Source organism: Pituophis catenifer, unplaced genomic scaffold (genome assembly GCF_029215685.1).
Source record: "Pituophis catenifer annectens isolate HBS135680 unplaced genomic scaffold, rPitCat1.0.hap2 SCAF_13, whole genome shotgun sequence".
NCBI lineage: Eukaryota > Metazoa > Chordata > Lepidosauria > Squamata > Colubridae > Pituophis > Pituophis catenifer.
The window spans coordinates 25436446-25461098 of record NW_027256893.1 but is presented as its reverse complement, the minus strand read 5'-3'; the positions used below and the strand labels follow the sequence as shown (position 1 = coordinate 25461098).

Sequence of the window (24653 nt, the reverse complement as noted above, 5' to 3'; positions counted from 1 at the left end):
GTTGTGAGGGTAAATGAAAGATTCCTGCACATCAGCCATGTACAAAAAGGGCCCTTAAGACTTTAATACAAAAGGCATGCAGGAGAGCCCAGTCTCTTTTTTGGGTGGGCCGCTTCCTCCACTGACCCCCAAAAGCCGCAGGAGCCCTGGCTTGGCTCGTCTTCTGAGGAGGATTTCCCAGCTCTGCTATGTGGGGGTCGAGACAAATCCTGCAGGGCCCTGGCCGAGGGCGTGTCCCAGCAGGGAGGTCTCGAGGGGTTTGAAGCCCAGATTGTCCAAGGGGATCCCAAAGGAGATCAGCTTCGCCTCATAGGTTTGCAGCAAATCGTTGTGTGCCTGCGAGGGAGGGGAGAGGTGGGCTGTGAGGGCAAAGAGGGGACCGAGAAGGAATGCCCCCCCCCCCAAGGGACAGTTCAGGTCTCCCTTCAGCGCCTGCTCTCTCTCCCTATTGCAGGCCTGGGCTGAGGGGGCATTCTGCCAGGCTTCTCCAGGAGGCAGCTCCGCAAGCATGGGCAGCTGTCCTCCCCAGGAGTGAAACAACTGGAAAGGCTGCAGTCCAACAGGTCTAGAGGGGACTCCAGTAGCACTCCAAATACCGCAGGGCTCCATGATGCTACAAGCAGAAGCGGCTTCCCCAGCAAAGGATCTCTGAATGCCCCACGGCTCTGGTGCTGGAGCAGGTGTCCCAGCTGACCTGCACCTGGCCTCCCCCAAGCCCCCCAGCGAGGCTCCTCTCACTCGCAGCTCTTACCTTGCAGACCCTGGCCAGCTCGTACTGGAGGTCTTTGATAGCATTGTTTTTGGAATCCAGCACATCCTGCGAAGGAAAAACACAGGCCTGTTAAAAGCACATTCAAGGCCCCACTGCAAAACAGCTGTGTTGGTCCTGCTGACCAGGGTGGGTCCCTAACCTTTCCTTCTTGCGCCCTTCCCCCATCTTGTTCCCTCTGCTTTGGAAGCCACAGTGAGGCTGATTGGCCCCTAAGAAACGGAATGAAAACTCTGCAACCCAGAGCATGTCTGATGGGCTGAGTGCCGGGTCCAGCCCGGGCAGCGGAGGTGCCTCCTGCATGAGCGGCAGCTGAGCACAAGAATGCAGAGCCCTTGACAGCAAGAGCAGCTGCTGGAAGGAGGGGCAGGTCTGCCGGGATGCATCTCCTGTTACTGGCGCCAACGGTGCCTGGAATGCCTAAGCTGCTCACCAAACGGGTCAGGTTGCTGAGATCCCGATCTCCACACTCTGGCCAGACCAGAAATTGGCCAGCAGAGTAGGGACAAGGAGGATGGGTCCCGTACCTCCAGCTTGTGGGTGACCACCGTGAGAGCGCTTGGATCGAGATTGGAGGCAGCCAACACCTCATTCAGCTGCACTTCCTTCTTCTCCAGAAGGCTGGCGAGGCCAATCAACTTCCGCTCTAGCAGCAGATTCTTGAAGCCAGTTTTCTGCTGTACCTCGTTAATGGCTTTGGTGAACTTCTGGTACAGGTCATCACGCTCATCCTGAACCTGTGGAGACAAGTCAGCAAGGCAACATCCCTCTAACGTCAACAGCAGAGAGCATTAAGCAATTTCCAGCATCAGGTTGTGTGGCTATTGTTAAGGATGCCCAGCACCCAGATAGAAGACGGGTAGGGAAATATCAGCAAAGAAAGAACTGCTTGGGAGCAGAGCCCTCTCTGCAGGCAGAAAACGTCTTCAGCATCTAAAGGCCGAGCGTGAAGATTAACGCAGAGGGTGACCCACCCCCAAGCAGTTTTCAGTCTATGCCAAGTGTGCCAGCACACAGTGGGGGAGAGTTCCTGTGGTTATTTACAGAAGCAGGCTGGCTTTTCGCTCCCTCCCTTCTGCCCATGCCAGGATCAACCACCAAGCAGAGACTGGCCCTCAGCCCTCACCTTGCCGAATCTTTGCTGCAGCACTTCATGCTCCCACTGAAGATCCTTCAGGTCTTTCTCAGTGACTTTCAGCCGGGCCCGAATACTCTGGGGTGGGGGGGGAAAGGGGGCTCAGAAGAGCTGCGAGACCTTTGTGGGTTGTGGGAATGAAGAACACTTGTGGGGCAGAACACACAAAAGGAGGGTAAGAACGTGAAAGGGGTCTCCAAGGTTCTTTTACACCCCTCAACTTTCATTCCGTGAATAGCAACCTCTGCTGAACCCGGCCCATGCCACTGAAGACCTCAAGGGGTCGATCAACTGTTCATAGCCCAGGAGCTCCATTCAGGTGGTCTGCAGAAAAGCGGCAGCAGGAGGAGAAAGCGCCCACCCTTCACTTTTTTCTCCCTATGACACTTTCACACCACTTTGAAGAGGGCCACAGTAGCTTTAGGCGCTGGCATTAGGTCACCTCAGCCACCCACTGCCCTACGAGCTGCTCGAATGCCTGTCCCAATCCCAAGGGCCCTGCCGCTTACTGCCAAGATGGCCTTGTCTTTCTCGTAGTGAGCTAGCTTCCGCTGCAGCTCAGAGACCTCATCCCGGGCTCGCTGCAGCGGCTCCGCCAACCTCTTGTTCTGCAACAACACTTCCGCCATTTCCTTCTCCAAGTGATCCTCTTTCTTCTTCATCTCCTCCATCTGCTCCTGTGTTCCAGGGAATTGAAGGAGGGGGGAGCATCTCAGACCTTCAAGGCCAGCAGTCGCCACTTCCCCTCCAATGCTTCCTTCTCCATTCCGATCCCACATGAACTTATAAAAGGCCAAGCCGTGGCAGGATGATAGGACAACATAAAGCTCTTGTGTGTTCTTTGGTCCATTTCCTAATGGAACCCTACTGTGGATTTTAATTTTTTCTTCTTCAACCAGTAAGTATTATTTTTCACACAACTGATACCCGAGTCAATAGACCTCTAAAAACAGCTCCACATAATCATTTGCCCCGTGCTAATAAAGGAATACAAAGCTTCCAATTACAGCAGGGGCTGGCCCACTAGGGATGGTGCAAATGCTCTAGTCCCGTGATGGCAAACCTATGGCATGCGTGGAGCCATATCGGTGGGCACGCAAGCTCAGCTCCAGTGTGCTGATTTGTAAGCGTTCTGGGCCCATCAGTCGGCAAACAGGCTATTTTCGGCCTCCAGAGGGCCTCCAGTGGGGGGAGGCCATTTTTGCCCTCCCCAGGCTCCTAGAAGGCTCTGGAGCCTGGGGAGAGACAAAAATTGGTCTACCTGGTTCATTGTGCCATCACTTGCCAAAACCGTGGGGGGGCGTGGGAGAGGGTCACACGCGCATACGTGGGGGGGTGGGGCACATAAAATTATGGGTGTGGGCACACACGCACGTGACCCCCCCACTCCCCTCACTTTTGGCATGCAATGGCAAAAAGATTAGCCATCACTGCTCTAGTCAGATCAGCCAAGCCATGCCCACATAGGGGTACAGCGGCTCTATTGATGCCAGCAGAGAAGGCTGCTCTTGGTTTACCTTGAGGGTATTGATCAGTGCCAAGTTGTTGAGGGTGACATCGTTGTAGTAGTTCTTGATGTCGCTGAAGGCTTTCTCGTGATTCTTCATCAGTGTGTTGATCTGACCGTTTTTCCTCTCCTCGATCTCGTGGATTTCCGTTTTCCTGCGCAGGTCAAGCTCATCACGTAGCACCCGCATCTTCTTCTCATACTTGGCCTCAATCTCTGCAGAAGCAGCACAAAGCAGGCTGGGCTGAATGCTCCACTCTCCAGCCTGCCTACGTTTCTATCCTTAGCTGATAGCTCTAGAGGAAACGGGGCAGGTGTTCCCAAGGCCTGAAGATCCCACAAAGGCACTGGACAATCTCACACCCCATAAAGCAGCATGCTGTCTCTGTAACTTTATGGAACGCCAGTCCTTTGCAGATTGCTGATGGCCCAGGCCCTCCGACTTTGGAGACGCAGGAGAAAGTTTGACTATACAGTTGCAATCGTTCAGGCTGCCCGCCATAAAGCAGCACTTACACACTTCTAGGTCTGCCTGAGAAATGAAGCCGTGGCTACTGAGCTGTGCCCAGTCCCCAGACTGACCTTTCACTTGTCTCTCAAAGTCATTTCGAAGATGTGTCAGGTCTTCTTGCTGTTTCTGTTAAGATGGCAACGTTGCTTAGTGACAGGTCTGGCAAATGCAGGCGGCTGCAGAGGCAAGCTGGCTTGCTCCGGAGGGGGCCAGGGAGGGGAGCCCCTCTCGGCAAAGGACTCACCAGGCGAAGGTTCTTCACCACCATCTCGTTGGCCAGCTCCTGCTCCTTCAGCTCCACCTTCAGGGTGCGCATGTCTTTGCGCAGCTCCGTCTCCTGAGACCGGTGGTCCTTCTGCGCCAGCTTCATGGCCACGGTGCCCTCGGCCTTCAGCTCCGTGAGGTTGTTCTGGTGCTCGTAGAGCAAGTGCTTCACCTTTTGCTTGTACACCTGTCACGAGCAGCGGGCAGCATTCAGGGGAAGGGCAGGAGGACCCCCGAAGGCCGCCTGCCCAGGTTGGGGAGGGGATGGGGAGACGGGACGGAGCCCTACCTTGATCTCCACTTGGTGCCGCTCCTCGGCCTCCTCCATCTCCCGGTCCTTGTTGCGCAGCTCGGCCTTCTTCTCGTCCAGCTGCCTCCGGGTGATTTCCCAGAAAGTGTGGATCTTATCGCGCTCCAGCTGGAAGTAGTTGCGCTCCTCCCGCTCGCGGTCCAGCTCCTCCCGGATGCGGCCCATGTGCTCCTCCAGCTGCAAGAGGCCCCGCAGGCTCAGCCCAGCAGCCCCCCCGCGTGGAGACCCCCGCCCCGCCCCGCCCCGCCCCGGAGGGCGCCCCACCTGCTCCTTGGACATGCCGTCGGGGGGCAGCGCGTCCACCACCGCCGGCCCTTTGGCGCCTTTGCCCTTCTTGCCGCCGCCGCCGCCGCCGCCGCCTTTCTTCTCGGCCTTCTTCTTGGGCGCCTGGGGGAGGAGCGAGGAGAGCCGCGGTGGGTCCCCCTGCCCGCCCCGCCCGGAGCCCCGCGCCCAGGCATCCCGGCGCAGCCAGCGGGCGGGCGGGCCCAGCGCCGCCGGAGTCCCCGCCCGAGGCGCCCCGCCGGCGGAGCCAGCCTCACCATGATGCCGCGGGACGGAGACGCTCGGCCGCCGCGTCTCCAGGCAACCGGCGTCCAAATCTCGCGAGAAGGGCGGGCCGCGCAACCGCCCCTGACGACCGCCCTGGCAACGGGGCGGAGCCTCCGTCGCTCGCGGGCTGGGAGGTGGGGGGGGGCGGCCCAGAGGCCCCAGACAGGAGCCGGCAGGAGGCTCCCCCCCGCTTAACCAGAAGAGGGCGCTCCTGCCCATGTCCAGAGCGCCTCCTGGTCTGCACTGCCTGTGCGAGATTCGCGCCTTGAGCGGCTCCCCCGAGCGGCCCGGCGGCGGGAACGGCCAAGCCTCGGGTGCCCCGCTTGCTTCCAGGCGGGCTCGGCCGTTTGTCTCCGGAGCCTGCCGTCAGTCAGTCCCGGGGGGTCGCCGGGCAAAGCCTCCCAGAGCAGCCGGCGGGCGGGTCCGCACACGGAGGGGCTCGGCCAGGCTCGCCCTCCAGAACCGGCTCTCGGCTCCGGGCCTTTCGCCGCATCCCGCCCCTCCGCCCGCAGGCAGCCGACATCCTCGGCTTGTGCTCAGAGGCCGCGGGAGGCGCCCGCTCAGCTCCTGCCTGGCCCCGCCCGGCGCCTCCTCCCCTTGCCCTGCGCCGCTCGACGGCTCCCTGCGTCCCCCGGGCTCGACTGCGGCGGCGGCGGCCCCCCCGCCCTGCGCCCTCCCCCGCGCCGGCCCGCTCCTCCCCGCCGGCGATGTGCGCTCGGGCGGCCGCTGCTGCTGCTGCAGTGGTCGCGGCGGCGCGGAGGGAGGCGGCAGCGGCGCAGCGGGCACCTGGTGCAGCCGGGACGGATGGAGACGCCAGGAGGGGCCGCCCCCCCGGGTGAGTGGCTCGGAAGGCGAGGCGCTCCTGGAGGCGGCTGGCGGCGCGGACGAGCAGCTGTTGCTCGAAGAGGCTGCGAGAGGGGGAGGCCCGGCGGGGCGGCCCGACACTGCGGCGAGGGATGCGCCGGGCGCTTGGGGGGCTGCCCGTTGGCCGGCCAAAAGGCCTTTTGCTCTCCGGGAAGAAGGGACCCGAAGCGCCGCCTGTCAACTTCGGCCGCCTCTTCCCACTTTTCCGCTTGCAGGGCTGGAGGGTGAAAGCTAAGCGGCTCCAAAGAGCTAAGGGGGCTCCGGCAAATAAGGTCCCCCCGCCACCTCCCGTCGGTCTTTAGTCTTTAGGCGCTGGGAACGCGGCGAAGCTCGCGGCCCCGTTTAAGCCAAAAGGGAAGCGAGTTGCTCGAGGGACGGCAGGCAAGGCAAGCCGCGGCCTCCGGTGAGGATGCCCGGAGCACGCAGTGGGGTGTGACTGGAATGCTCTCGGACTCCTGTGGCTAAGAAGCACGTGTGAACGTGCGCGAGGAAGGAAGCGTGCCTTTGGGGGTCGGTGCCGGCTGCCGCTCATCAAAGCTGCCGCGGCTTTGGGTGGGTTGCAGCCTCGGTTTCTGAGCTGAATGTCCGGTGCCCCGATCCAGGCGGGGCCTTCTTTTTAACCATCCTGGGAACTTCCATATTCCACGGGGACAGGGAGTGACTTGACGGGGTGGAAGAGCTCCTGGAGTTTCTGCATTGGTTCAATAATGTGCAAGTTCCCTCCCCAGAATTTTGGTCCGGCGGGCCAAATGTTCCCTCCCGGGCACCTTTATGGTTGTGGGGAAGGGCTGCCAGTTTGGCAGATTCAGAGTGGGTGATCTGGACCTCAGCGGGAACTGCCGGGCCCGACCCCCTCTTCCCTCGCTGTGCCAACCTGCAGCCGCGAGTCAGGCTGGGCTCGGGTCCTGTAACGTGAGTCAGCAGCGGTCCTGGTGGTGGCGGTGAGAGCGGTGCGCCCGACTCTTCCGAGCTCCTTTCGACTGCAGGGCGGCTGCTGGATCAGAGCAAGGTGGGGAGGGTGGGAGCCCAGTGGAGGAGGAGGAGGAGGAGGAGGAGGGAAGGCAGCAGCCACCGCCGGGGCCGAGTGAAAGGAGCAGCCTGCTCTGCGTCTCGGGAGGGGGCGAGGGCGGGGGCTGCTGGAGGCAGGTGGAAGCCTAAAGGGGACCCGAGAGGGCTGAAAGGAAGCAAGGCTGAGAAAGGGCTTGGCTGCATCCCTTCGGAGGCTCCAGTCTTGCCCGGTTTCAGCTGCTGCTTCTCCAGGCCACACAGCTGACCTTCCTGCTTTCCATGCTGTACATTTCCCACCTGCCATAAGAAACAAGCGAGATCAAAGAACGTTGGCTCGGTCTCTTTCCAGCCATCCCAGTAAGAAGTGGCCCCTGGGAGCAGAGGCTTGCTCCTTCAGGGTGGGAAGGACCCCTTCCTGCAGGCTTCACTGCTTGCTCAAGGCAGAGACATTCTGGCTAGAAAAGGGAACCAGGCAAGTGTGAAAATGGGTCAGCAGAATTAGAGAAAAGCCACAGCCAGAGATTCAGAATGGAAAACGACAGGAATCCATAAGGAGGAATCTGGCAGTCCAGTCCTTTAGCGGAACCATTCGGACCAAGTGTGGAGAGCTGTGACCCATTAGGAGGCTGGTTGAAATGCAGACCCAGCACTCTCTCCTGGGATTGGCAAAGAAGGGGGCTTGGCCTGCTGGAGGTGGCAGGGCTTGAGCTGCCTCCTCTGCCCCACAGGACCCCTGAGCGCAGCTCTATCCCTCCCCAAAGGCAGCGTGTTGTCCCCAGAGCACCCAAGAGATGGGTGTGGTGCCTGCTGGAAGAGTGAAGCAGAATGTGGGCTTACCAGAGGGAGATTCCCCAACTTTCGGGGGGTGCCCTGGCCCCAACCCTCTGCAGGTGCAGCCTTCCTGTGCATGAAATCAGTCCTGCTGCAGAAGAGGAAGAGCCACACCAGCGTGGCAGACTGTGGTGGCGGGTGGGTGGGTGGGTGGGTGGGAGGGAGGGAGGCAGCCATATGCTCCTGTCTGAATGTGTCTGACCAAATGCTGGAGGTGGATGAGCGGAGAGGCAGCCCTGGGGAAGGAGGGCATTTACGAGGGCCCTCAGGCCAGCAACATCTCAGGGCTCCTGCTGAAAGGGCCACCACCACCACCCCCGACATCAAGCTGTTGCTCAAGTCAGGCTGCTCTTGCAGAGCTGCGGGGCTGCCCCGGGGCTCCTTTCCATGGTGGTGGACACATGGCTTATGGGAAGAGGCAGACAGACCTTGCTTGAAAGGGGCTTCTGGGTGACCTCTGAGACCATCTGGGGTCTTCCCAGGAGCAGCCAAGTGGACGACAGGCTCTCAACCCTGCAAGCAGAAAGGCCAGACGAAGAGCCCCTTCCGAAAGGGAGATGCTTCCAAGTTCAACTCTCTCTGCAAGCCGGTCATGCTGGTCTAGGCCAACCGAGAGCCGGAAGTATCCTGTTATATTCACGCCTCCTTTGCGATTTCCCCACACTCGGCTTGTTAAAAACCTGGCCATGAATAATTCAGGGCTTTGAGCGCTGAATGCTGTTTTTCTCCCTTCGGCCTGGCTCCCCCTCCCTCCCCTCCCCATATATAAAACTGGGGTATTCCCCAGGAATCCGGAGCAGCCTCCTGTGCTTTGCCAGCACCCCAGCTGGGTCTAGGACCAAATCGGGTTTTGGGTTGCAAGAGCTGGAAGTCTCCTATGCTGCTATAAAAGGTGAGAACTGGTAAGGAGGTTTTGGCCATGGCTTGTGGCTCCACTCAGGTTCCATATTTAATTTCTTCCCCTGAATTTGTTCCTGCAGGTGTCCAGCCCGGCCTCCTGTGATCAGGGCCCCTTCAGGTGCCAGGATTCAGTTCTTGTTCTCAGCTGCAGGAGGGCTGGAGAGGAAACCCAAAGCCGCCCCACCTATTGGCTTCTTTTCTGCTCTTGTGGCTTGTGCCAGGCATCAGTCCTCTTGGCTGACCCCCCCTTGCAGGGTGCTGCTGCCCTCAAATGAATCTGCTTGCCAAGGGTCCCCCAGACCTTTTGGGGAACATGAGATTTGGCCACTTTTTGGAACAGTCTCAGGCTTCTGCAGACAAGCTAATGGGACATCCGAGCAAGGAGCAGTCTTGGGGGCCTGCGGAGGAGCAAGCTGTGGGTCAGAAATTTTGCTTGGTGCACAGGCTTGTGCAGGCAATCACATTCTACTCCTGTCACCCATTTTCTGCTCGCAGAGTTTAAACTTCCCCCTTGCTGTTGCACCTCCCCTTCTCTGCTGACTGGCAACAGCCATGGAAAAGGACCTCCTGGCAGACACAAGGGTGATCCAGATGCCATTCCGTCAGGGAAGAGGGTGCCCGGGGAGAGTCAGACTTGCAATGCATTCCTTACAGAATGCAGCCAGAGCAGGACCAATGCATGGCCTGAAGTGCCTTCTCTGAGATGAATGAACCACGCCCCCTGGCTAAGTTTCTTCCCTTTGCAAAGAGACCCTCCTCTACCCACCCCCCTATGGCTCACTGGAGCAGGCACTGCTGGAAATTCAATGGCAGGAAGGCATCGTCAGCAAGGCAGCTGCTGAGAGAGGCCCCCCCCCCCCCCGTGCATCAGCTTATGGCAGCACTTCCAGGACACCTCCAGGAGGCAGAGCCCCACCCGCCAAAGGGTAACTGAGGAATACCTGGCACACAGCCAGCTCTGCGGCCCCATTTGCCTCTCCCTCCCCAGGACAGATCAGCCTTTGTCCTCTTGCCACCTGCTCCAAAAGAAGCCAGCCTTTTGTCTCTGCCGGCGCAAGGCTGGGTGCCAGAGTGGAGTCTTAGGTTCCTGGTACCCAACAGCTGCTGCTCATCAGCTCTGCACATGCCCGTCTGGAGGGCTTTCTCTGCAGTGGGTGTGTGTGTGTGTGACTGCACACACTGCCAGCAGTCAGGAAATAGGTGAGCTCTGGGGCAAAGCAGGCAGGAATCTCCCAACAGAAGAGTGGGTGGGCAGCCCCTCTGCAATCCACACCCCCATCAGGAAGACCCTGATGAGGCCGGGGGAGGAGCTTACCCCCCCCCAAGAGTGGCGCTAGGAGCCTCCCTCCAGGTGGGTCCCCCTAGACAGGCAAGAGACCATGACTGAAAATTCATCCTTGGTGGAGGCAACAGTGAGGCTGAGCAGGCTGGGCCTCTCTGTCCCAATGCCCTTTTTGTCATTGCAGAACTGACCCAGGAAGCCCCCAAACTGGAGGGGCAGACCCCCATCACCTTCTCCATGCATGGGCTGGTAGAAGAGCCCCGCAGCTCTCTGGCTGAGGAGGAAGGAGGGACCCCAATGCCCACCTCAGGGTTGTTGCAGGTGGCTGAGCGCCGGCGTAAGTACAGGGCTAGCCCTGGGGGGGCGGGGGCTTCATGAGGCTCGAGAGAAAGATCTTGAGCTCCCACCCTCCCCATCTCTTCTCAGAACCCCTGAGCAGCGTTTCATCTCTCGAGGTGCATTTTGACCTGCTGGACCTCACGGAACTGACAGACATGTCTGACCAAGAGCTGGCCGAAGTCTTTGCAGATTCGGATGAGGAAAATGCAGCCCGAGAGCCCCCTGCTGGTAAGTGGCCCCTCCCAAAATTGCGTGTGTGTATTTTGACTGATTGTGGGGCATTCAGTGCCAAGCACCTCCTCTGCTGTGAGTGACAGCTGAGACACTGCTGGCACCAAGGCTTCCTTGCTTGTGCTTGGGGGTTGCTAAAGGGGACCCGCTCCCTCTCCTATTCCTGCACAGGACTGCATCCCCACTCAACCCCCAGAGCCGGCTACCTCCGCTCCCCCTCCTGGACAAGGACAAAAGCTGAACCGGGGCGTGAGAAGAAACATCTCAGCGATCCTGAGCTCCAAGCAGACCCTTTCCTGGCTGTGGAAAAGCCAAAGGAGGAGTAAGCAGGGGGAGGGCAGGAGCCCCGCCTGGGTGCCAGCCTTCATTCTTGCACAGTCATCCCTCCTACGCAGCCGCAGCCGGGACGTTTGCAAACTGTGCCTCGTGCCAAGAGACCCCCTTCCCCCTCATTTAATTTGCCAATCTCCTTTCAGGCCCCAGCAGGCCCCCTTCCCCCTGCTGGACTGCCCATTTCCTGCAGGCACTTTGAACCTTCCAGGGCTCTTTTCGGTTGGAGAAGGTAGACTGAGCAAGGGGTGCTCTCCCAACCTTATTTGGAGGGGGGCTGGTGGCAAGAGCTGCTGAAGCCTGAAGGAGGGGCAGCCTCCTCTTCAGCCACGTGCCTTGATTGCTGCTGGGCTGAGCCAGGAAGCTCCTCTGCCAAGACAAGCTACCCATTATACCAAAGGAACAGAGGGGCAAACACAGCACCATTTCTGTGGCACTGAAACAGTGTGAATTCTGGAACTTTCTCTGCTCTAAGCACACATCCTTTCCAATGGCCTTAACTCTTGCCCAGCACTCCACCGCTATGCGCAAAGTGCACAGCACCAATGCAGCTGGCCCAACTTCAGGCAGGCTCGGGGATATCCCCCTGGAGCCGATGCCCACCCATGTCATAGCAGTGTGCCTTCCTCAGCAGAAAAAACTTCTCGAGAGGAAGCCGGCCAGGGTGTGGCGTGGTGTGGCTGGCAAGGCACACGCTGCTGTTGCGGTGGCTCACCAACCTCCCTGGTGCTGGAGAGAGCTAAGCCAAGCAAGGTGAAGCCATGGGCGTGAAACAGGATCCCCGGTGCTTCCAGAACCCACACCTGTGACCAGACCCTTTGGGATGGAGTGAGTGGTGGACAGCAGAGAGCTTCCCCCACGGACAAAAGCTCAAATATCTCCCCTATCCGGAGGGCCCCCATGGAGCTGGAGGAGAGCCAGCCAGCAAGGCTCCCACACGAGTTGGCCTTCTCCCTTCAGTCACTGAACCTCCAAGGCATTCATTATTTCAGAGTTCACCAATTCGGAGTTCTTCATGACCTTCCCCATGTCCCCACAACAACTCCCATGTCCTCTGTAAGAAGAGAGGGACACGGGCCGGGGTGGCACTAGAGGGGCAGGCTCTGAGGACAGCACCTCTCCCCACCCTCTGGATATGCCTGGGCCTTTTGCCTGTTTGACTCAGGACAGGACAAGAGTTTGCATTGCCAACTCAAGTCATTTACTTCAACCAAGAAAACACCATACAATCTGATCTTGGCTGCTATTAAACCCCACCTGCCAGGGAGCTCTGCGTTAGGAGGAGGTAGCTGTTCTCGGGACCACTAGCAAGGGGCCTGGCTGGTGGACACCACTGCTCTGCCGTCCCCTCCCAACCTTCCCTGGACTGTTGGACCAGTCCTTGTTCATTCAGACAGTCCATGGTCTCTTCTTCAGCAGCAACCAGCCCAGGAGAATGAGCCCCGAGTAAAGCAGCAGAGACAGGCTGGTTTCCTTCTCTTCTTGACGCCACAAGGGACAGGCGGCCATTCTAAGCTGCCAGCCAACAGCCATCCTGTGTGGCCAGCCAAGATGCCTGCAATGCTTCCCTTTGCTTTTCCTTGGTACAGCTGCTCTCCAGGGCCAAGCAAGGGGAGAGGCTCTGCGGATGAGACCTTCAAGTTCAGGGTTACTTGGGCTTGGAGAGACCCATCTGGCTCCTGGGCCATCTCTGTTATACCCAACATGGAGGCAAAATCCTAGGCTCAGACTTGGTGGGTGTGGGGGAGGGTTTCCAAACCAGAAAAGTAAAATTTCCCCTGGTTGACAGCAAGAGTGGCCTTCAGCTCTCCATCTCCTTTAGGGCCACACAGAGGGACTGAAGCAAACTTTTTCAATGTGAACACCACGTGTGGGGTGGGGAGAAGCCACCCCTGGAAAAAAATTTATGTGGACTCCTGGAGAGGCATGCAGGCAGGGATCCCCCTGGCACAAAAGGGCTTAGCTGGTCCTTTTGTGAGGGGCAACAGGAGATCCCAAGCCCCCATTCCCTGCTTGCTTTCTTGCCTCTGGGTCGGGCACAGCTGCTGGAGAGATAGGCTGATCTGCAGAGGGATGGCCAAGTAGGTCCTTTGGGCCAAGGTCCAATCAGCAGCCCTCGAAGCCCCCTGGCCCAGACCCAGAGGGTGCCCTGTGAGGGCCCAAGTGTGGAGCGGCCACCTCCTCCCTCAAGGAGCAGCACAACAGCCCCCATTGGCCTTGCAGGCTCTGCTGAATCTTGGCCATATGCTGCACTGGGGATGGGCACACCAGTCTTCTCAACATTCCAGGCTGCATGTTGGGGTCAAGCACAGATAACATTTGAGTACCGATTGTTGGTTTTTCCTTAACTAGACAGTGTCATCCACTTGTGCAGCAATGGAGCGAACCCCTTACAAGATGATACGGCTAGCCTCTCCTGATTATGTACAACCGCACCATGAAAGACAGACATTTGATGTTGGCCTGATGATTAGGGCACCAAGGAAGCAAGCCCAAATGCACAAGGAAAGGGGCATGTATTTGCATTCTAAACACCAAGGAGCACTTTCTTGTGTCCCAGCATCAAGGAAACACTGGCTAAACTCCCAGGAGGAACCCAAGATCTTCACGAGGGTAGCCAATTCCTGCTTTTTGCAAAGCAAAGTCCACCTGGGATCTCAACAATCTCCACCCAACCAGTCTGGTGTCTTCGATATTTGGAACCTCCGTCTTTGTTGAGTTCCTTCCATGCTCTGTGTTCCTACCCACCCCCTAATCTTTGGATTAAATTCTGTCCATACTTGTACAGTGCCCCTCTGCTACCTCTGATGTTCTGGTGATTAAAGTTGTTTCAAATGGTCTCTGTAGGGTTTTTGCTCCTCCTGATTCTTTTCAGGCAGTGGATCAGTGCATACTCTGGGAAAGAAACCCGTAGCAGGGAAGCATTTTCTGCTACTGATCAAGGTGACCTCTGCTAGCTTCTAAGGTAGACAGAGCCATGCAAGTAAGGAAAATGATCTTGGTTTAAGGCAGCTTCTTTTACTTCACTTAAGAACCCACCCAGGCATTATAGGCAGAAAGCTTCAGGGCTGGGGGGATCCCTGTGTTTTCCAGGCGGACCTCTGGGAAAACTCCCAGAGACGTGGGGGTGGGGGGGAAGGACCTTCCCTTCTGCAGCTTGGAGATGGGTGTGTGTATGTATGTAAAGGCAGCAGCAGCAGCAGCAGCACAGGAAAAGGCAGGGGACAAGCTGCCCCCATTTGGCCTAAAATACCACCTCTGCATCAGAGAGGGTGGGGGGAGCTCTGCCATTGCGAGCTATACATTGGGGCAATCTTCCGGCTGGCCTTGTCAAGTCGGGAGCAGAATTCGGCCTGACATCCCGACTACTACCTGTAGGAGTTTGGCTTAAAGCAAAGCCTGCCGCCTGGAAAGGATGCAGCTCCTCCTGCAGAGAAGCCTCCCCTGCGGGACCCGCAAAAAGGAAAGCAAGGGATCACACGGGGGGGGGCTCCTGCTCCCCTCCGCCTGTTTCAGAGGGGATCCTCCGGGGGGGGGGGGCGGAAGGCGGGTGGAAACCGAGGCGGAGCCCGGAATTCCCAGGGCAGAAGCAGCAACCGCGGCTTTTCCTCACCCGGGGGGGGGCTTCGGGTTCAGGGGGGCCTTGACGGGGGCCCTGCAGAGGTTCAGGGGAGCCTCTCCCCAAATCTGGCCGCGCCTCGCCCGGCCTCTCGCTTCTGATCCCACCGACCGATCCGCTCTGGCCCTTTTGGCCTCCAAAGGGCCCTGCGCCTCCTCCCCCCCCCCCCCCCCGCCCGACACTGCCAGCCGACAGCCTCCGCCACCCTCCGGGCTGCGGCCGGTCCTCCTGCGCGATGGCACGAACTGCGCAGGCGCCGGAGCAGCCCGTCCCAGAAGTCAAGCGCTTCCGTGTCACCGGAAAAGCAGCCCGGCGGGCAGCCGAGCACGTGGCCTTCGGTTCCGCCTCCCACGTTGGAGCTGCTCCAACCTGGCGCCCTTCGTGAGCGTTAGCTTTTAACTGGCTAGCCGGCCGTTAACGGGAGTTAGGAGCCATCCCTTCAGGGAGCAGCTGCCCTCCACCAAACTAGGCTCCCCTTTCCCTGGATTCTCCAAGCTGCTGAGAGGACAAAAGAGGATCATAGGCTTCATTTTTTTCCAGGGGCTGTTTGATTGGAGGCGGGGGAGGGGTTGGAGGGGCAAAATCAAGACAAACTTGTGCCTCGGCCCTTCCTTTTAGTGGAATATAAATATTGTCTCCAAGACCCTTTTTTTTTTTCAGGAGACATCATGGACCAAGTGTCTACAAATTTCCTCTTTCTTCTGAACTAGGATAGATAACCTCCCCAAGTACCTCCAGGAATGTCTTCAAAACCTGGTGGGGCAAATGCAGGCCTCAATCAGGATGTTCTCGTCTTCCTATATAACATGTCAATGTCACAACCCCAAATGATCCAAATTTATGCAAGGGACGAGGTGCCTCAAGTCATGATGGCCATCACCCATGACTTTGTTGAAAGAGTAAATGATGCAGTGAAAAGGCTCACAACCAAGGCTTCATTTAGGCCAGGAGACTTGAATGGAAGATGCCGCCCCCCCCACATCCTCCCTTCTGGCTGTCAGAAGGCACAAGAATTGGAACTGTACCCAAAACTGGATTTTTTTCAGTTAACCGCTTTTAGAGGATGAAATATAATCTTTTTGGAGAGAAGAGAAACAACTTCGAAAACAGCCACATCAGACTTCAATATTTATGCTTAGCTTTATTTAAAGTGATTTTAGTGCTTGTGATAAATTACTGTGGTATAAAGAATCCCAGAGTCTCTTTTCATGGCTGGCAGAGACTATTCTATGATACATCCAGTCCTGGCAATTGCCATCATTTTGGGCTAAGAGGATGGGGAAGGAAAACCAAGTCTCTCCATCTCCAAGACAAATGCCTCCAGGTCAAAGGAACAACTTTCCAAATGCCACCATTTCTACAGCCTGCCAGGCTGCAGCCATTGTCTTCGCTGAACTATCATGGTCTGTAAGGAAGCCAGAACAGCTGGAGTCTGTGCCAGCCAAGCAGGGATGATATTACCCAGTTACTGAGGGGAGGTGGCCACTATTTTCCATAAACTCCTCTGGCAGCCACTTTTCCACCTCTGCCAGTTGCAGCCAGGACTAAACTCCCTCAGACTCGGAAATTCAAGGAGAATCTTGACATCTGTCCAGAGGCAGAGGGGCAGCATCCTTCTCCAGCTTGGGCATGGCATTCCCACCTCACCCTCCTCTGGCAGGGTTCTTTCCTCACCAGTCTGAGCTGCTCTCCTTCAAGAAGGACAAGTCACAGGTAAGCTGGGAACTCTGTGATTCTGCTATGATCCCCTCCATTTCAGAGAAGTGACACTTAGGCTTGCAGCTCCATATTGTGCTCCCTGAGCAACGACTCTTTTCTGAGACTGAGTCGAGCGCATTTGGGGCATGTTGTGGAGTTGTCGTAGAAGCAGTCCCTGGGAGAGGAAAGACAAAGGGCCTGTTTGCTTCCTTCTTCTGGAGGAGCCACCAGCCAGCTGACTTCCACAGGCCGTCTATTGTTTAGCACTAGAGGAGGCAGACGGAGGTGGTCGTACTCACCTGTGGAAGACAGCCGAACAGTCTGTGCACATTGAGGTGTGGCTGTCAAAGGGGAAGAGCACATCTCCCTCCTTGCAGAGCTCACACACAAAGCCCTTTGCTTGGCACCGCTGTGAGAAGGAAGAGGGGAAGCTGGTGAGTTACAGTGCCAATCCAAGCCTCTCCTTGGATGTGCCCTTCACATGACTACCAACCCTGTGCTGCCAAATATCTGCAACCCTCATATAGACAAATCTAGAAGTGGGGGGGGGAGAGGAGAATTTTCCAATACAAAATATTCTAGAGAAAAGGAAAATTAATGGAAGAAAATGGTAGAGCTCAACATGACAGAGATATTTTTAGAGTGTTTCTTGAAAAGCAAAAATCAGCAAGGCCAGAATCTTGCAAGTGTGATTGTGAAGCCTTTTTATGCGCCGCTGAATCTGGGAGGCTCCACTTGAGCCTCTTCTTGATGTTACTTTTTAGTTCTAGACTTAAAGCCTTGATAGTACAGGGGTTTAATGCACCCTGTTATTAACACAGCTGCCTGCAATTTCTGCTGGTTCGAATCTCTCCAAGGCTCAAGGTTGACTCAGCCTCCCATCCTTTCTAAGGTAGGTGAAATGAGGACCCAGTTTGTGGGGACAATAAGCTGACTTTGTATAAAATATACAAAAGAATGAAGGCTATTGCTTAACGCATTGTAAGCCGCCCTGAGTCTCCGGAGAAGGGCGGCATATAAATCAAATTAAAAAAAAAAAAAAAACATGTTTTGGAGCCTTTTGCTAGGCAACAGCTCTGCACGTTTCCACCAAGATCATCTTCCTTTCTTTCTACACCGGTTTATTTTTATTTTTACTCCACCCTTGCAGCAACTGGCAGCGAGGACAAGGCCTCTAAGGGCCTCCTTGCACCTCTCTACCAAAGCCTCTGCTGGGCTGCTCTTTCCCGCCCAGCCAGCCTTACCTCGCAGTCCAATTTGATGTGCTTGGCAAAGAGCGTGTGGATCTCCGTCAGGGAGCAGCTGAGCCGCCCGGCGTTGATATCTATCAGGTCTTGCAGGGAGTACATCTCGTCATTCTCCACAAAGTGCTGCCGATCCTGGAGCTGGAGGGAGGCACAAGACTTTAGTCTGCCTGCCTGGGGGTGGGTGGGGGGCAAGCGAAGAGGTGGGGAGGAGAGTGAAGGCTGAGAATGGGAAGGGAGTTCTCAGCCTTGGCCAGATGGTCTTTTCACGCCCTCTTCCACCTAGAAAAGTAAAAACCCCAATCCAACTGCCCGCCTGCCCCATGCTTTGAAGAGGCCCATGGCCCCCGGTTGGACAGCTGCTTTCTCTGACCTGGAGCAGCAGCCGAGCTTCCATGGCCTCCTTGCAGGTGATGAAGTAGGGCTTCATGAGCAGGATGTCCTGACGCAGTTTCTGAAGGGGAAGAGCCGATCGAGAAGTGGTTGCTCAACCCACACTGTGGTGCCAGGTGGGAACCGCAGCTCAGGAGACGATGCTTTAGAATCCACGGAGGCGTTTTAGGCCCACTTCCAGCCCTTCAAATACTCACCCGGATCTCCACCAGCTCCTCAACGTAATTGAAGAGAAGAGGGTTGGTCTCCCGCAATTTGAGGACTGGTCGGGACACCATTAGCACCAAGTAGCGCATGCTACACCGAGAGACCTGAAAATCGCATTGGCCTCCTGAAGCAGACGGTAGCCCCGCACTGCAGGGAAGGTCTGCGACTAAGTAGCCCCGCAGGGCATCAGAGGGGATCCATCTGCCCCACTCCTGGATGAATGGAGAGCTCTGTGGGATGCGATCTGGGCAGGGCACTTCCTCTCTGCCTCCCCTGGATAATGGGTCCCCATAGAAAGGGTCCTCACTCACATAGTGAGGCGGACGGAAAGCCCCCAGTCCAAGGAAGACTGGCAAGGCACATTTGCATTTCACCCAAGTGCAAGGCACAGGCTCTCCACCCAGGAAGGGGGTCCCTGCTTGTCACCTGCTCTACAAAGCTTCTCTCATGCCATCACTCCTGGTCTGCCCAGAGTCTAGGCAGCTCGTTTTCTCCAACCAGCTGCCCTCCACTTTGGTCTGGACATATGGCCTCAGCTGGCTATCATGTCAGGGGATGATGGGAATTGTGGCTCAACACAACTGAAGGGCACCACCAGTTCTCCTGGCCCACAGCCATGACACGGGCACATTTCATGCCCAACAGCAGGCTCCGCGTGGAAGGGCTCCGCAACTTCAGCTCTTTGATCCTTCCTAAAGCGGCTGCTCTCCTCATCTCCTCTGGGTGGGGGAAACGTCATCCACCCCAAGCTCCGCTTACCTTGCGGGGCTCAAAGTCCCAGTTGTGGATGACCCTGGCGGGGATGACAGCTTGGTCATTCCAGTGGCAGCTGCTGCAGTAATAGAGGCCTGTGTAGTCACACTGCCGAGCCTCACCTGCGATCCCACCTGTGGCAGAAAGAGCGGAAGTCAGGGGAACCGGGAGGCAGGGAGTCCTTGCTAGGCTGGGCAGGTCCCAGTCACTGGGACAATAAAGAGCCACCTTATTATGGGGTTTCCACCCCCACCCCAGATAGTGCCCTCCAGATAGCTGGAGCAAGAGAGCGGAGCCCAAAAGTGACATCTGCTGGCAAGACCCAAATGGCTGGAAATGGCCCTTCCTGAGCCTTTTGCTTCAGAAGAGCCTGGATTGAAGCAAGGCCTCCTGGCGAGCGAAGCAGGAGCTCCACCCGGGGCACCTTCCGATTCAGTCCCCCTCCTCCTTGCTTACGGAGAGAGATGGGTGCCCGGCACTCGGCACAGCGGTAGTCCTGGCTGTCCAGGCCCGTCTCAGGGCAAATGCTCAGTTCGTACTCGGCCTGGTGGCTGACCTTGGAGCGCACGCATGGCTTGGTGATGAGGTCCAGGCATTTGCTATGACAGCGATAGGAGCAGCCTGGGAGGAGGGAGAAGGAAGCGCCAGGCTGACCCGAGCCCAGTGCCCAGCCCGTGGGAAGAAGGCTGATGCTCATCCTTGCCAGAACCAGGCTCCGTAGCAAGGCAGCGAGGGGTGGGGGGAATGCTCACCCATGCAGGTGTACCAGGTCTGGATCAGCCCCCAGATGACGGTGCTGCACTTGTCACAGGTCTGCTTCACTCCCTTGCTCTTCTCCTTGTAGAAGCGATGCTCCAGGATCACCCGGATGTTGGGCTCCTCCTCACTGGGGTCCTGGGAGGAGGGGGCAGGGGTTTACAATCCTTTGGCCCTCTGAGCCAAAAGCCCCCTCCCCCACCCCCAGAATCCTGGCAGGGGCTGGGGTCATTCAGCTGAGGAGAGGGGAGATGAAGCCCTGCCCTCTTCTTGGAGTGCTGCAAAGCCTCCCAAGAATCCAGATGTTTGGGAACCTCTGATGGAGCAATCGCAGCCCACCACCCACCCTCTGGTTGCAGCTGAGGACTGTTCCGTACCTTCAGCTCCTGGAGCCGCAGCCGCAGGTGGATGAGCCGCACCACGGCGTCCTTCTGCTTCTCGGAGTTATCTGGCAACTCCAGGATCCTCTGCTTCCAGTCTTCGATGGCCTGCCGCAGCTGCTCCACATCCGAGGCCAGGAACAGGCCCTGCAGGAGAAGAGCCGCCACCCATGGAGGGGCGTCCAGCCTGTGCTAACAGCTCCTGGCCTGCAGATGTTTCCCATTATCTCCTCTCCCACCCGCCCCAAAAGGCTGCCTTCTTACCACTGGGCGTGAGAAATGGTCCTCAGCCAAGCCCAGGTCCATGGTGCGCTCTGAGCAAGGGAACACTGGCTCCTCCAGAGACAATCCCAGATTCACGTCTACATTGGGGGGGGGGGGAGAGAAAAGCAGCCTAGCCTTCAAAGCAGCCTGCTCAACACGCAGAGCATTGCCAGGAGAGCTCTGCCTCGGACAGGACAGAAGAATGGAGTGTCCCGCGATCTTTGTCCATCTGGGCTCCGTGTGCCTGGTCTGCTAGAGTCAAAGGTCACCGCTTCCTTCTTTCTGAAGCCTGAAGCCCTCCAGCCTTGGCAAAACTAGCAGCTGGTCAGTGGTGTCCACCTCTGACCGGAACCCCCCATCCCAAGGCCAGTCCCAGTGGACAGAACCAATTCAAGGGCAGGAAGAGGTGTCATGTTGGAAAGCAGGAGGGCCCATTTCTCTACTTGGCCCATGGCAAAGGCCTCGCCCTGTGAGCAAGCGAGACAGCAGCCATCTGGGGCTCCGCTTCAGAAGTTAAGGTTGCCACGGCAGCTTTGGGATTTTCAGGCAGAGCCGATCTCCTGTCCCAGCAGCTGGATACTGACTTGGAGCCACCCCCAAGGCTGACGTTGATGGGGAACCCTTGGCCAGGGAAATCCTGCCCTCAGGTTTCCAAGGGGTATTGACCCAGTCTTTAGGGAAAAGGAAGGAAAATCCTCCTGGATCCAGACTAGATTCAGTGCTGCCAAGTCCTTCCCAGGGAGAAAGCGAGGAAGGGGAGAGCTCACCTTTCTGAGGAAAGCCCTCTCCAGCCCCGGCTGTCTTCTGCTCCTGCCGATTCTGCAGCGGGGCCTTGTCGAACGGGTTGAGGTGGCCCTGCCGGAAACGGGCCAGCTTCTCATCATATTCCATAGCAGTCCAACCTGCTGGGAGCCAAGGCCAGGGGGGAGAGCCTGAGCCACCATCAGAGCATGCCCCACCCGGGGCCGGGGTCTCAGCCTACCAAAAGCTACTGGAGTGTTTCACTGTTTTAGCTTCCCAGCAGCTCCTCCCAGCCTCTCAAGCCTTGTTGACATCCTGAGAGGTAGAAAAGCCGGTTCTGCCAGCTCAGATGGCCCCCATGTGCTTTGCAGAGTCATGAACACACCTGGCCGGATAGTTGAGAGCACTTTCTGGAGCAACATGGTTGCTGCCAGTCATGTCCTAGGAACGAGCAAGAATTCCAGAAAGAAACTTTGCAAGAAAACAGCCAAGCTCAGAGAGTACCAAGGACTGCAAATCCTCCCCCCTCCTCCTCCTCCTCATCTATCAGGATCACTTCTATAGCTCAGAGCTATTGGCAATTTGGGGTGCAGAATCTCCGAACCCCCATTTCAGTGTCCTGTGATCTTCAACTTTGGGAACTCTAGCAGTGCAAAGTCACAGCCTCCCTCCAGGCAAAGAATTCTGAGGTTACTTGCACAACTACCAAGGCGGATTTAAGGAGCTCCAGGCTGAGGGCAGGCAAAAAAGGGAAGGAAACTAAATGAGTCTAGTCAACACAGCAGGAAGGTGCTCTCACTTGGGGTCCCTGAACAGCACAAGAGACAGAGAAAAAGAGGGGGAGGAGCTATGCTTCTGTGATGCTCACCCCATTACCCTCTCCAACCCACCACATTTCCTAATTCTTGGTGTTTGATTCTTTTGTTCTGCCTCATTTCCGCAAGGAGGTTTTAAAATGACATCATTCAGAGCATCCCTGCTTTGCTGAGCCTGTCAGCTGGGTGGATCCTTACCCTGAAAGTCTGCCTGATGATGATGGTGATGATGATGTAGCTTTTATCACACACCCCCATGCCCCAGGGGTGGTAGCACCAAAGGCCCTGCTGTTTCCACCCAGTGTCTGCTGAATAACTTTTCAGGGAAGCCACTAGCAGCTCAGCATGAACCTGAGTTTTTAAAGAGCATGCTCCAAGAATGCCATAAAGGTGAAATAGAATTAACCATGAACAATGTTTTCCTGAAACTCTTGAATTTGGTATAAAATCACCACTTGGAGAGCCCGGGAGTTAAAACCATTCAAAATAATGAGGCTAAGTCCGAATCGCTCCTGAATAAATGCTGATCTCTGAACCGGGGCTGTTGGCGTAATTGGCCGTAAGGAGAAGCCGAAGCCCTCGGCTAGGTTCACAGATCGCACCAAGGCAAACCCAAAGCGACCCTCTAAGGCGCAGCAACCACTCAGCTCAGGCTAAGCGGCCCGGAGACCAGCGGCAGACCCGGAGGCTTTCGGCCGATACGTCCGCCTGCCCCCGCTACAGCCGAACAAGGGCCCAGAGGCAGAGCTTGCTCCCCACAACAGGCCCCTCGCGGACCCCGTGGGATGCCCGCATTTCGCTGCGCTCCTTGGTGCTTGCGGCGGCTTAGCCACTGGGACGCTCCGACTGCGGCCAACCGGAGGCCGGCGGTTGTCCCCCCCCCCACCCCCAAGGCAGCCCTGGCGGGCACGGGAGGGGCCGCCGCCGCCCTCGCCCCCTCCGTGCCCGCGGCCCACCGCTGCCAGTGGCGGCGCCACCAAAGGACGAGCCCGCCTGACCGGGCGGGGGCAGCTGCTCTTACCTGCGCGCCCATGGGGAGGGGCCCGGCCCGGCCCGGTCGGCTGGCCCGGACGCGCCGCTTCCTCCGCTCGCTACATTGTAGCCCGCCGCCCGCTCAGCCCAGCGCGCCCGGAGCGCCCGCGCCGCCCGCTGCTGCCCCCGCGCGGTCGGAGGAGCGCGGCCCATCGCCGGACCTCGCGCGCCGCCTCTCCCGCCCGGCCCCCCCGGCCGCTGGGACGGCAGCGCGCAAGGCCCTTCCGGGGGCGGAGAGCTTCCACGCTCGCCTTCATCTCCGCCCGCCTTTCTGGTTATTACAAGGCCGGAGGCGGCGTCGAGCCCTGGGAAAAGCCGCCCATGAAAGACCAGGCGGCCTGGCGCCCGGAGCCTCCCGCCCCCTTTCCCGGGCGCGCCATCCCCCCGCCCACCGGCCCCTTGGGGGGCCACAGCCCAGGGCCACCCCCCCCCCTTTCCCTGCACAGGAGGGTCTGTTGCAATGCCCTGAGTGGCACATCGGAGCCGGTGAGTCGGCAAGCCAGCGATGGCTGCGCCTGAGGTGTGAATCTCATAGCTTTGGTGTCTTGGTGGCCGCCTTTGACTCCTACTCCACAGCAGTGCTTGCTTGGCTCGAAGTTGGGTTCTCCAAGGACTGGGGGCCACTGTCATCCTCCTCTACCCATCCTGCCCTAGTCCATGGTCTGGAATTAAGAAAAGCTCCATTGTTTGTTTTCTCAGGAAAATGTTCTAGTTGAAGCATAACCATCATCCATTCGTTCATTTGAACAAAATTGTGAGTCCAGCTCAAAGAAGAAATGAGGTGGAATTGCCTTCGTTGCAGGGACTTTCCAAGCATTTCCTTGGTTCCTGGTTAATATGCGTGTCCTTGATGGGGGTACAGCTGCCTCTTTGAAAACAGGCTGGCAGTGGCACAAGCGGGCATTGCAAGTGCCAAGAAACAAGGGCCTGCAGTAGACACACACACACACACACACACACCCTCTGCTATCAGTTCAAAAGCCGGGTTGAGTCAACTCATCCAGGGGAGGGAGGGAGGAGGTGTGGTAGTCTTACTTTTATGGCTTCAGCAAGGAGCTCCTCTGATGGCTAAATGACTTTTCCTTTGTTTTCATTCAGGCAAGGCCTAGAGTCTGGGGTTATTGGTGGAGAAAGTCTTTGCAGGGAGTAGGGGGTAGTTGTGACCACACAACTTAAGCCCCACCTTTTTTTTACATATGTGCATTGCTTGCAGGTGCCCTCTTCACTCTTTTGACCCCACTCCAAGGAACCTATGCTGCAGCCATGCCCCCCTCCTCCCCACAAGGAAAATAGCTGGATACCGTTGTTAATGGTGTGCATTAGGGTCCCCATGGAAAGAAGTGGGACATCAGCTCTACTTGGCCAGAGGGAGGGAAGGAAGGAGGAAGGCAGGGGCCTGCTGGGCACTTTGCCAAGAGCCCCGGTGGTGCTCACCCCGCTTCCTGCCTCCCTAAATTAAGACAGGCCAGAAGGAAAGACTTGCACCCAGAAACTTTTCCGTGCTTTCCTGAAACAGACTCCCATGGGCCAAGGCGGGATGCACCTCAGTGTTTGAAGGACAGCCCTGAGAAATATTTTCTCTGCAGCCATAAGCAGACAGGGCTCTTTACCCTTTCTGGGAGTAGCTTCTCTGAAACGCCCCCCCCCCCCCCCCCCCGGGTCGCTGCTTCTTGTCTGCCAACCTTTCTGGGCTCAGTGGACCTGGGAAAGGCACCTCCTTGTGTTTCTGAGAGTGAAAAATGGGAAAGGGCTAGCCCAGAGCCCACCGACCCCCCGCCCAAGCTCACGGGCTGCAGCAAAGGGAGGCAGAGAATGGCTTTTGTGCCCACCCAGCTGAGCCTGGGAAGAGCTTCTGGGCAGAGTGCTGCCGTCTCGCTGGCAGCAAAACCAAATGAACCTCAAAGAGGGGCCAGGAAAGAAG

General features: G+C 57.5%; 3 protein-coding genes across 7 annotated transcripts; 1 reads left to right on the top strand and 2 right to left on the bottom strand.

The window, feature by feature from the left end:
* Positions 1 to 3: 3 nt before the first annotated feature.
* On the bottom strand, positions 4 to 5081 carry GAS8 (growth arrest specific 8). The gene is made up of 11 exons (XM_070952882.1): positions 5036 to 5081; positions 4761 to 4883; positions 4476 to 4673; positions 4167 to 4373; positions 3994 to 4048; positions 3422 to 3627; positions 2414 to 2581; positions 1896 to 1982; positions 1297 to 1506; positions 752 to 817; positions 4 to 336 (listed from the first exon to the last, which is right to left on the bottom strand). Exons 1-11 carry the CDS (start codon positions 5036 to 5038, stop codon positions 187 to 189), a joined length of 1473 nt encoding a protein of 490 aa, XP_070808983.1. The 5' UTR covers positions 5039 to 5081; the 3' UTR covers positions 4 to 186.
* Positions 5082 to 5810: 729 nt separating this feature from the next.
* On the top strand, positions 5811 to 13664 carry DBNDD1 (dysbindin domain containing 1). Of its 2 annotated transcripts, none has more exons than XM_070952822.1 (4): positions 5811 to 5880; positions 10115 to 10267; positions 10357 to 10497; positions 10672 to 11327. In XM_070952822.1, exons 1-4 carry the CDS (start codon positions 5850 to 5852, stop codon positions 10824 to 10826), a joined length of 480 nt encoding a protein of 159 aa, XP_070808923.1. In that variant the 5' UTR covers positions 5811 to 5849; the 3' UTR covers positions 10827 to 11327. The 2 variants fall into 2 exon arrangements, with proteins under 2 accessions (XP_070808923.1, XP_070808925.1); XM_070952824.1 differs by lacking the exon at positions 5811 to 5880 and adding an exon at positions 13183 to 13664 and having other exon boundaries at positions 9922 to 10267; positions 10672 to 10822.
* A 1906-nt stretch (positions 13665 to 15570) lies between these two features.
* On the bottom strand, positions 15571 to 22804 carry DEF8 (differentially expressed in FDCP 8 homolog). Of its 4 annotated transcripts, none has more exons than XM_070952842.1 (12): positions 22722 to 22804; positions 20912 to 21046; positions 20145 to 20242; positions 19878 to 20027; positions 19497 to 19638; positions 19201 to 19365; positions 18751 to 18878; positions 17982 to 18095; positions 17765 to 17845; positions 17392 to 17532; positions 16447 to 16556; positions 15571 to 16322 (listed from the first exon to the last, which is right to left on the bottom strand). In XM_070952842.1, the coding sequence occupies exons 2-12, from the start codon at positions 21033 to 21035 to the stop codon at positions 16220 to 16222; spliced, it is 1356 nt and encodes a 451-aa protein (XP_070808943.1). In that variant the 5' UTR covers positions 21036 to 21046; positions 22722 to 22804; the 3' UTR covers positions 15571 to 16219. The 4 variants fall into 4 exon arrangements, with proteins under 4 accessions (XP_070808943.1, XP_070808942.1, XP_070808944.1 ...); XM_070952841.1 differs by having other exon boundaries at positions 20912 to 21049; positions 22722 to 22798; XM_070952843.1 differs by lacking the exon at positions 22722 to 22804 and adding an exon at positions 21899 to 22556.
* Between the last annotated feature and the right edge of the window lie 1849 nt (positions 22805 to 24653).